The sequence below is a fragment of the Carassius auratus genome, unplaced genomic scaffold, assembly GCF_003368295.1.
Source record: "Carassius auratus strain Wakin unplaced genomic scaffold, ASM336829v1 scaf_tig00000876, whole genome shotgun sequence".
Classification (NCBI taxonomy): Eukaryota; Metazoa; Chordata; class Actinopteri; order Cypriniformes; family Cyprinidae; genus Carassius; species Carassius auratus.
The window spans coordinates 291,733-303,988 of NW_020523328.1; the positions used below are offsets into that span (position 1 = coordinate 291,733).

At 37.6% G+C, this 12,256-nt stretch overlaps 1 protein-coding gene across 3 annotated transcripts in view; it reads right to left on the minus strand.

The window, feature by feature from the left end:
• LOC113069112 (SLIT-ROBO Rho GTPase-activating protein 3-like) overlaps positions 1 to 11,085 on the minus strand; it is a 32,011-nt gene extending 20,926 nt beyond the window's left edge. For all 3 annotated transcript variants that reach the window (XM_026242095.1, XM_026242094.1, XM_026242093.1), the window contains exons 1-5: positions 10,800 to 11,085; positions 2,975 to 3,502; positions 2,542 to 2,713; positions 1,172 to 1,334; positions 957 to 1,019 (exon numbers count right to left, since the gene is read on the minus strand). In XM_026242095.1, the coding sequence (XP_026097880.1) occupies positions 957 to 1,019; positions 1,172 to 1,334; positions 2,542 to 2,713; positions 2,975 to 3,041 (465 nt within the window). In that variant the 5' untranslated portion in view covers positions 3,042 to 3,502; positions 10,800 to 11,085. The remainder of the gene's footprint in view (positions 1 to 956; positions 1,020 to 1,171; positions 1,335 to 2,541; positions 2,714 to 2,974; positions 3,503 to 10,799) is intronic.
• Between the last annotated feature and the right edge of the window lie 1,171 nt (positions 11,086 to 12,256).

A 12,256-nucleotide genomic window follows, 5' to 3' on the forward strand; every position in this document is an offset into this window, starting at 1 on the left:
ATGTATTTATTTACTCCATGGTCATATTTTTATCATTTTAACATAATACACCAGATATTTTAAGCATATTGTTAGATTTACAAATAAAACAAAATAAAAAACTATACTACTACTATAAACAACAATAATAATTGTATATATTTTTAAAATAATAATAATAATTATATCTATATGTATGTGTGTGTATATATAATTTTAAGCATGTTTACAAATAAAACAATATCTAAAATATAATAACAACAACTATAGTTATTATTATTATTTATTTTGAATTATTATTGTTATAGTTATAATAATAATTTTTATTTCATGGGCAAATCCTTTTTTTTTTTTTTTTTTTACAATTACTGTTTAAATAATAAGCCATATATTGTCGCCTTACTGTTTGAGTTATGTATATAACAAGATTTATTTTATGTAACATACTCAAATAAAGTTCTATTTTTATTTTTACGATCAAGCTTAGCATATTTTTTTTTTTTTGTGACATTAAATTTCTTGTAAGACTGCAAAAAGGACATACACAAAAACATAAAATCACTGAGCCTTGAGCCAAGACACTTGTGGTAGGCAAGCTGTTTGTCTACTGGAGGGTAGAGAGCACACAGCTGCTGTCAGCCGGGGTCAGTGGGCTTGATCTTGCAGCTCTGACCCGAGCACAGCTAGAAATTAGCTCAGGAAAGCAGGGGGGCATGTGGGCTTTTTGTGCTACAGGATGGACCAAAATGCACTGTAACTTAAGGGTTTATAGAAAGACAAGCAGACACATTTAATCATGCATGCATGAGCAAATATGTGCATCATGTGTTATTCAGTCAAGTTAAATCACGCAGACTCTGGCCACAGAGAGATAATGTAATTCAAAGCTGATGCCATTTGGACTCTATTTCAGTTCACTAGAGCGTGTTCCTTCGTGTAAATGTAGCATGTTCACGGCAAAACAGCATCCAACCTACCGTCTGCAGCTCTGTGGTGACTTTCAAGAGCTCATCCTGCATCTGGAGTCCCACCTCCTTGCTCTGAATCAGAGAATAAGAATCAGTGTGAAATACAGAAGATGGTTTGGCTGTGTTTTGTGTGGGAGTGTTATTGCAGTAAATAAGAGGAGAAGGGAAGGAGAGGATTTAGATGTCAGATCTGGTAACTGAGTGGAAGAGAGAGATTTCTGTACCCGTTTTGCCAGGCGGTGTGTGTCCTCTATGCAGTGTGAAAGCCGCTGTGTGAGTGTGTTGCAGCAAAGCTCACTCAGTGAACTGTGATCTCGGCTCTCCTGCCTGGTCTGGGTCAGCAGAACAGACCAGCACTGAGCCACCGACAGGTCCAACTGCTCCTTCCTAAAGAGAGACAAGAGCAGAGAGAATCAAAGAGAAGGTTTACTTTCAATGTAACAGATATGGTGACAGATTTTCTCTTCCGTATTATTGAATTATCAAAGAAGATATGTAGACTTGGTTGAGTTGTTGACTGAATGGAGGTATATCTGAAAGTGAGCTTGCAATAAACTGAAAAAAAATAGTGTGGTTTAAGTGAACTAAGTGGTTAAAATCTAGTATACCTCACCAGATTATATATATATATATATATATATATATATATATATATATAAATAGAAGAACATGTCCCTGGGGAATAGTAAAAATGCACAGCACATGGGTCTCCAGAAACAGCAAAACCCAGAAATAACATTAATGGTTTACAAATGATACACCATTCCTTAAGACATTGCAATCAGAAGCAATCAAAACCAACAAAAGAGCAACAATATGCAAGTGCTATATTAGTATATTATTATAGTTATATTTCAGTTTCACAAAGAAATGTTCAGCATTTTGTCCAAGCAATAATAAAAGGACACATTTAATTTATAATTTGTCTTAAAAAAACATTTTGTAAAAAAGAATAATAAAATTGTGTATCGAATCGAATTGTGAGTTGAGTGAATTGTTACATCCCTATTCAATGACTCTCACTAGAGCTGCATGAGTCTGAATAAATAGAGAATCATAACATTATTATTATTAAAATAGATATCACAATTCTTCCACTATTCTGAACTTAACAAATTAATGCGTCATTGACTAGAGGCTGTGACAAAATATTAAGTGCTACAGTCTAATTTTCATGAAATATTACAAATGTAAATATATAATACATATTCAAAATATATTTAATAAACCAATTTTTTTTTTATTATTATATGAATGATTCAATGACACACTCATAAATACTTCACTTGTTTCAGAAAAGGATGAATCAGCGCTTTGAACATGTCTCTTGAATGAATGATTCAATGATAAATACATTTTTCACAAGTCACTTGCCGCCATCTAGTCGTAAAACAATATAATTCTCCACAAAATATAAAAAAATGAACATTTTATTTATATTTATTTGTCCAATTACATTTGAGCCCATGAAAATGGGGTGGCTGTGTATAAAAATGGTTGTAATTCCTTATCCATCTATCTATCGACATGTAGCTATACGACACTAGGCCACATCTCAGTTTGACTTCATCAGTGCTAAAAGCAGAAGGAGTACCTCTTGGTCTTCACAGTGAACCTCTCGCTGAGTTTCTCCAGGGAGCGGGCATACTCTGCCTCGATCTCCCCCCGTCTGCGCAGGTACTCGCTCAGATCCTGCAGCTGCTGTGTCTTGACCTCCAGCTGCGTGTCTAGGATTTTGAGCTGCTCAGAGAGCTGACCCCGCACCTCTGAGCAAAGAGACAGAAGGGAAACAGATCACATATGGATGGGTTTCAGCACAAAAAGTGGCGTGAACTAATGACTTCTTATATCCCCCTGCACTAGTGTCCCTGGCCTGGGGCAGAGAGCTGACTGGATGAGGGAAGACAGCATCCCTAATACTGCCTAGAAATACATCACAGCGCAGGCCTACATCTCACACATAGAACAAACATTACATGCAGAGTCTGTACTACCTAGTCAAGTGAAACAGAAGACTGCATTTTTACCTTTGATTTGTGTCTCGTACTCTGCCAGACTCCCCTTTTCCTTTCGAAGTTTTCCATGTGAAGTCATGTTCTCCTTCGCTGGTGCAGCGCTGCTGTTGACTTGTTCACAGTTGACTCACAGTCTGAGATGATCACGCAAAGGTTTTTCTCCTCTTCAGAAAGCAGCTATTCCAAATCCAGTATCAATGTATTGGTGTATTTTTGGTTTGTTTTTTTTTTTGCAAAATGAGTTAGATTTGCATTATAGCGCAGAAAGGCATGCCACATTCAGTCTGGAGATCATACCGGGCTACAAAAAAAAAAATCTGTGCCCTCAGCAGAAACGGAACAGGGAAGTCTCTGTGTGCATGTGTATGTTTGTGTGTGTGTGTGTGTGTGTATGTGAGTGTTTGTGAACACCGAGGGAGTTCCAATCCAAGCACCGAGTCTGTGCATTTAAAGGTTCGTCTTCAGAGCGGAGGACGTTGCAGGGGCCTGATAAATTTCAAATGGTGTATCCTGAGACTGGTTAAATGTGACTGTCATTGCCTGGAAAAGACAGAGAGTAACACAGGAAGAGAATTATGGTAAGAGGTGTGACGAAGACACATAACCATAAGTACATAACCATAAATGGAATATGGAAGTAAACACAAGTCAAGAGAGACAGGAGAGGAAGAGAGATGTTATTTCAGTATGACGCGTTTCTGGCACTTCCAGATGACAAAAACGGTTAAGCGAACAGAGCACACCTGCCCACATCCTGTTTGTCTTCTATGGTGTGTGTTTTTTCAGAAAGATTCTCAGATCAAGAAATCCTGTCAATCCTAAATTAAGTATCCACACATTTAACTGTTTCTTAAAAACAAACCTCTTTCAGTTCTCAAAAGGGTTTACTTTAAATGATTGTCAAGTGGCAACCCAGCAAAAAGTACCAAAATTGTATTTAATTTTGCACAGTGAAACCTGTCCATGTTGGCATAAGCCTAGTTTGGCTCCTTCCGCCAAGTGACAGATGAATTTGCATCAAAAATGGAGTCTAGTTGAACACACAGTCTTCGATATCAGCAACAAACGATATAGGAACTGTTTGCTTCTTCCTTCTTATAAAGTCTGTTTATTTTGCTAACCTCACATTGTACTATTTGCATTTAGCATCTTCAATGCTGCCTACAATCCAGTCAGAAAAACCTGTGACCCAATTTTTGGTCGCAACCCACTGCTGAGTGAGAACAACTGCTCTGAAGCATGATCTAATAACTCAAATTAAAGGGCTTAAACACGTCAGAGAGGGGAAGGAGGAATTTTTAGAAGCTCTGACTCGGTCTACGTGACTGATTGTTGGTTGTAGGACGGCAGGCTGCTGAACTGTGCTAGAGTTCCTGTGAGTTGCGCCAGTGATGGCCGTTGGTCTTATGAGAGGGTGGAGGGACCTGAGTCATCATGGCTCTCGGCACAAACACACACACACTAATAGTCAGACCAGAGAGTGCTGCTCGAGCACTGTGCATTAAGAATTTAAGGTATATGGTGAATAACCTCAAACAGAAATGTACCGCACTTTGTGAATTAATGGAGATACATTTACATAAATAGGTGAAAAAGATTATAGTAATTTGTCTCATGTGTGCACTTAAACACGCTTGTGTGAATATATGTTTTAGGTCAGGGATTCCCACACTTTTGTAAGCCAAACAGCTTAAGAGATTTGAGATTTTAAGGTTTGAGATGTGATATTTTAAGTTAATATTTCAACAATTTCATAGCACATGCACATGTTCACGTTTCTCTGATGTTGGTTAATGCACACAACATAAACATTGCAAACAAATAAAAAACTAATATAGATAGATAGATAGATAGATAGATAGATAGATAGATAGATAGATAGATAGATAGATAGATAGATAGATAGATAGATAGATAGATAGATATTGAGTTATTGTGTTTGTGGTTTTTCTGTCTTTAGTTTTGTCTTCAGCAAGTGAAATGCATGCTCAATCACACTTAGCACACTTATAATCGACTCCAGAACTTTTCCAGTAAATCTTTAAACACATTTAATTTTCAACTGACACTTAAGCTCTAAGCTTTTCATTCAACAAAGGAATCAAATAGATACATAATAATTGCACATTATCCATAACACTAATAGTATGGACTATTTTTAAGCAACACATTTCCTTGTCAACAGACTCCATGAAAAAGGCAGATCATAGACTCTCAGTCATTGAGTGGTCTTTGCTCTTCACTTCCTCCATCTCACTGTTTAGAGGTCAAAAGCCTCAGCCAGCCAATCAGAACTCAGCAGAGACTTCATTATGATAATGCTATTATTGATTCACAAGAGTTGAATCGGATTTGTGCACAATGGCGTTGAATTCTATTGCATTAGTGTATGCCGGCACTGCTACATGTCAGTGTGTTTTTGATATACTGTATACTCTTGGCAGTAGTTTCTCTATTTTATAGAAAGGATTGAAGCATTTGAACTTTAATCTACTTCAGATGAAAAAAAATGCAAGCCTGCATTTCTATGAATAAAACCCCCACATGGTGTCCACTAATTTAATTGCATAATCTATTTAGCAATTCACAAATCAGCATAATAGTGGTGGTTAATTCTATTTTTAAATACATATACTGTCGGCTACACATAAGAAAGCAGAGGACATATATTGATCCAGCAGTGGAATGCCTGCATGAAACCACTCCGGTGTCCTGGCTGAGTGATTGTGCCTGTTTAAACTTGATCTGTCTGCTGTATTGGGTTAAAGAAACTGGGGGGAATTGGAGATCCATGGGATCAATCCTGTTTCACGCTCCCAGTGGAGGCTGGGAAGAAGCTGAGCTCTGGTCTTATCTCTCAGAGCAGAAGACCACAGGGACCCTCACACACACACACACACACACACACACTTATAACCACAACCGCTGAGACCTCTGCTGTGTTCTCTCATTGCCATGGACTGTTACTCCTGCCACACAGACAAAGGCACAAATATTGAAGACTGCATCACAAAATGTTTATTTAAGAGTATAGCTAACGCCGATATTAAAGATCAAGTTAATTTACTCACCCTCATGCCATTTCAAACTAGTATGACCTTTCTTCAGTGGAACACAACAGACTGAATGTCTAAGCTGTGCTGTTTCATAAATGTAACAATAGTTGTCAAATATGATTTCCGAGACACGATTTTCCATTAATAATCACTTTAATTTCAGTCTGATCCTCACACATAGCTACTGTATGGTATGGAATCATAAAATATGAGTTGGTCCTTTTTTGCCTTTTTTGGAGCTTGACATCTACTTTTGAATGCATGGAAAACTGCAGCTTGAACATTATGTCTAATACCCCTTTTTATATTCCAAGGAAAAAAGAAAGTCATGATTTTGAAACAACATGTTGGTGATGGTGAGACAGAATGACAACAAAATTACAGCTGCACAATAAATGGTATAAATGTCTAAAGTAGCAATCAAAATACAGCAAATCACCTTTTGAAAGTAACTAGAGTTTCAAATAATGTTTATGTTGATTATATTGTTTTATCGCAAGGTGGTGACAAGTGACAGGTAGTCTCGCACAGCCAGACCTTCAGACTGACGACTGAAGGTCTGGAATTCATGGAAGCTTTCATTGGCCAAGGCCCGCCCATGAGGCCGTTTGACCGACATGACAAACAACCAATCACAGTTTGTTTCGTTCAGCAGCACGTTTGGGGGGGGTGGAAATGTTTCCACAACAGACCGGTGAGAAAAACTCTTGAATGTATTTTAAAGAAACTATGTTGCGAACTTTAAATATTTCACATACTTTTGAAACTCCAGCGTTTAGTTGATCCTGATAAGCGCTCGTCCTCACAGTTGTAAACATGACGGCTTTGTTCTTTCGTGAGGGGGTTTGGCAGCACGGCATCTTTGTTTCCAGGCAAAACGTTAAAGAACGCAACACACACGTCTCATGAAAATCCTGTAGAATTCAACCAATCCGGTAATGACTTTGACAATCCTGAAGTGTTTCCACTTTTATGTCCCATATGCATCAGACGTTTATTCAACGGTCCGTGTGCATGACGACTGAGGCAGAGACTAAGTGACAGGTAAAAAAATGATGTCACTGAATCATTCATTCAAGAGATTAGTTCAAAAACATGGATTCATCCAAAAATGAAACACGTAAAGTATTTATGAGTCATTCATTCAAACCACTTTTTCTAAATTTTCATATAAAAAATTGAGCTTATTAAATCTATTAGGGCTGCACGATTAATCATATTTTTAACGATATCCACCTTTCTCGATTAATAAAAAATAATCGTCACGATTAGTGCAATCTGGTAACCCTGTGCGCGCTCACTGATGGTGGAACAAGCGCAGATAATGATAAGAAAACATAAGAGTTTAGCGATTTCTCCTCAGCCATATTCTGCTTACATGAAAGTGTAATGTGTGTTTCTTCTCAAGCCATTTGCACTGTTTGTGTAACCAAATGTGCCATGATTCACTGATTTTCAATAAATGCGCTTTTTCTACCTGTGACAATACAATGGGGAATAGTTTACATAAATTGCAATTGTTGGAATCTATATTAATAGTTTCTAAAGTTTTTACCTGTTTTCGTGTTGAAAATGACATGGCAATGTTAGTTTTCAGTGTTTATTAACGATCTTTGAGCAAATTTACTGTGCGATCTGAGTGGCTTTTTCCCCATTTGCGAACAAATTGTCACTTAGAAAATGTATACAGATGACAAAACACTAACCAAAACCATGACCATTACCATACCATAACCAAAACCAACACAACTAAAACCAGCCTAAGCTTATTGGCTGATTTTAGTTGGTCATCCAGCGTGGCCTTTGCTGGTCAAAGCTGGTCAGAAGGCTGGTTTGAGAGGGGTTTTGACCACTTCCTTAGTTGGTCAGCCTGGGAGACCAGCTTAAAGCAGCTAATTTTAGGCTGGTTTTGCAGGTGTTGTTTTTTTCAGCAGGATAGAATAATCGTTATTAATAATAGTGATCATAATTTAATTGAAAATAATCATGATTATCAGTTTAACCATTATCGTGCAGCCCTAAAATCAATTCTATTTTAAATCTATGTACACTATTATATATTAAAATGTCATAATTCATTTAAAATAACTAAATACTTTTAAATAGACTGCAGCAACTAATATTTTGTAACATGCATTATTTTGTTTAGTTCAGAATCATTGTAGAATTGTAAACTCTATTTGAAAATCATGATTGTGCAGCTTTTTGGGGTGAACATTCTCTTTAAATAACAACTGTAAGTGTCTTTACTGTCATTTTTGATCAATTTAATGCATCCTTGCTGAATAAATGTATTAACATCTTTCAAAAATAAATGGTACTGGAGATGCAAATCACAGCTACAACACACAATGTGTGTTTCCAACCATCTCCCACACACTCTATCCTGACAATATGCCAGTACAACACTAAAATCACACTATGAAGTGCAACAAAGTACCCGTGCAACATAATGTATAATGCCATTCAAAACAGAAACACACCAAGTTAACTAATTACACAACAGTAAACCACAACATCACCATCTACACAACAGTACAGACACTCATGTGATGTGACCATTGATAATGCACTGCACACCACATCCGTCACACAGTTAAACCCGGGCTCATTTATTTAAAGAAAGCTTCAGATGTGTGTCTGTCCACAAATCTCGTTGCTAAAGTTCATTATCAACTATAAATAATGAAATGGCATCACAATTGCACCAAGATGCATTAAAGTGAGCATAATTCTGAACATGCATGTTATGGACTATGGAGAGAGAAAAAATGCTTTTCTGCAAAAGCAATTAGCAAATATTGCCTGAGACTAATAACTTAATTAAGATCTGCCTTATTCTGATGGCTGCCAGTAGGAATTGTGAAATATCACAAATGAGATCTTTGAAGCATCTCAATGGTTTTTTCAAGTCAGCAATGTGATGAAGTTTCCTGCATCTCAGATAATTCTCCTGAGGAGTGGGTAAATCACACTCAAAAGAGATCTCAATAATACCTCTGCTCATATCCTACCATTCAAAAATGGTTGGTTGGGGTCTGTAAGTCTCTTATGTTCACGAAGGCTGCATTTATTTGATTACAGATGGTATAAAACAGTAATGTTGAGAAATATTATTACAATTTAAAATAGCGGATTTCTATTTGAATATACTTTTTTTTCTATGATGGCAAAGCTAGATTTTCAGCAGCCATTACTCCAGTCTTCAGTGTCACATGATGCTTCAGAAATCAGTTTAATATATCTGAAACATTTATGACCAGATGCACATATTGCCAAGAATACATTCTTACAAACAATTCTCAGTCCAGTTGAAGCCTAATAAACTCAACACAACAATCCCAATGAAATAAGAACAAAGCCATGGATCAGTCATCTCTTGTTTAATATGCGTTTGCCAGGGCAGATTATACAATATACATTCAAACCATCACGTTAATAATACAAATGAGAGCAAGTAAAAAATACAATATTACTTTAATAATAATAATAATAATAATAATAATAATAATAATAATAATAGTGAAATAAATCACGTGGATAGTAATGCATAATGCACATCCAGCACCAAACAGACAGAATGGCAAACCTAACTGAATTATAACTGCTGCCACCATTTAGAATTAAACAAACTTGTATTTGTAATGACCCGAGCTGACCAGAATTGTTAAATGTTTGAGCTTTGTAGAGTATAGTACAGACAGTATTTTCATAATAATTAATTTGTAAAAAAAAAAATTACTTTGATTCTCGAACTCATTTTTGTTAAGTACAACCGCTGTTAAGTACAACCGCTGTTGTCACTGGAAAAACTTTTACCCTGCACACCCTCAGATTCCAGATTTTCAAATAGATGTATCAGCCAAATATTGTCATATCCTAAGAAACCATACATCAATTAATAAGAAATAAAAAAACATATGACTAGTTTTGTGGTCCAGGGTCCATTTGAATATTTAAATCCAAATACATACATTTTTGAGTCTGAAGGGAAGATTTTTTTTTTTTGAAAGATCAAAAAACAAACATTAAATAAAAATTATTAAATAAACAAAATTAAAGTTACAGTATGACTTCAGAAGTCTAGGAATATTGTGATAATTTATGATAATTTTTCTTTTCATACTTAAAGCCTGACAAACACTCATGTTGCTTGCATGGAAAAAAGCAGCATGAACATTCTACCAAACATCACACTTTATGTTAGACAGAACTCATACCGGTTTGACACTACTCTAGGAAGCGTAAATAATGACAAAAATACAATTTCAACGTGTATTATTCCTTAAAGGGTGATTAGAAGTTAGAAAATGAAAGACAGGAGATTGTGCAAGAGGAAGAGAGAAAGAGCGACACAGAGGGAAACCCTCCGCCAAATGACAACACTCCTGAGGTAGAGGAGGTGAGAGGGGAGGTGATGAGGTGGAAGAATGAAGCAAAGAGGTAGCATGGACAGCCTGATAACAATCAATGCTGAGACACACTGAAAGAGGAAGCAGCCCGTCAGTTAGCAGCTTTCTCTCGCTCTCTGGTATCCATGCGCACAATCAGTCATGTATGCAAAAACACGCAGCCTGTGCGTGGACGTGATGGACGCATCTGCCCAAAACACACACACACTCATCCTACTGAAAGGATAACAACGCATGCATCTAAGAAATGCCCGCTGTCACACACACACAGACATGTCAGTGAGCCTCCCCTGCGTGTGTGAGGAGGTGGAATGACTGAGAGCACTGCACATTGAATTTACAGTGATAATAAAGAAAACCTAACCTTACCTCATTCTCCTAGGATCTGTCTCTGCTTCCCTCTCGCTGGACACAGAGAACACTGTGTTTGATTTCACGCAGCCAGTTTGATTTCACCCCCTTTGACACATTCTACACACATGACTCTCTCTCTCTCTCTCTCTCTCTCTCTCTCTCAGGGAGTGCATTCAAAATAAGGTGGAAGCACACACATGCATGCATGCTAGAAAACAGCTCCCCTCCTCTGGTTCACACACATGCACACACGCCACACGCGCATGCTGAAACACAGCCCCTCTCTCTGTCTCCTCCGCTCTCAGGCAATCAGAGAGAATGTAATGACCGAGGCCACGCCCCCTCTCCCCCTCCCCGCAGGCTTACTATAAATACAGGGATGGATATGAATATGCTGTCTTGTTCTCTTAGACCACCCCTCCTCCCGGTTTACTCCATCTCTCATTCCTAATATTCCCCCTCTCTCCCTCTCTGTGGCCATAAAACTATTCTCTTATGACCTTGCATTGTGCTCGCGCCTCGCGGACGCCCCGCTTTCTCTGCACACACACACACGTTCAGAATTAATATAGCCTACACTCGTGAATTTAAAGTCCTTCCAGATGAGCTATAAAACTGATTCTAATGCCAATACAAAATTAATTAAATTGGTAATAGCAATAGCTGGGTGATAAACAAACAATGGCCGACGCTTCTGTACACACACACACCTGCTGCCACTGTAATGGCCGGTTCACACAGAACGCCTTTTTTTTGGTTCCACTGCGTTGATTTTCTGTGGACCGTGGAACGTTGCACCACGTCGAAGTTCAACTTTTTATAAACGTTCTTTCAATTGCACTCAATTCAACGTTCTTGTTCAAACGCAACACGTTCTGTGCTGAACGGACTGTTGTTATACCACGCGAGCGCGCGCTGCGCTGTCATGTGCTAATGACTTATCTGTCGCATCTCGTATGCAATGCATTTGCATATTTTTGTGCAGCTCATTAGATCCATTTTTGTTATGCATACAATAAAAGCAGGGCAGTAAAAGCTTTCAGACGAGTTTGCATCTCACAGGATATGGTGCCCACAAAACCGCCGATTTACTCGGTCACATCGTGACAGCAGCAGATTCAGATGCTCAAAGGATACCGAGAAGTGTTTGAGTGTTGGTCGTGACTTCTGAATGTGCCAGAATTGTTAAATTAATTTTTTGTTGAAACATAAATGTGCTTGGCTAATGAATTTAGAAGAGGTGGTTCTATTTTTTCACCGTTCTGTAAAAATACTGGTGTAATTTGCATATGCATGAGAACAAATGTAATTTAGTAAATGAGAAGACCTTAATGGCATAGTTTGTCCAAAAATTCTATCATTAATTACTCACCCTGCTGTTGCTGTAAACCAGTATGGCTTGCTTTCTTCTGAAAATACAAAATAAGGTTATTAATTACATTAATTACTGCCTCAATTCAGTGTGGCATTAA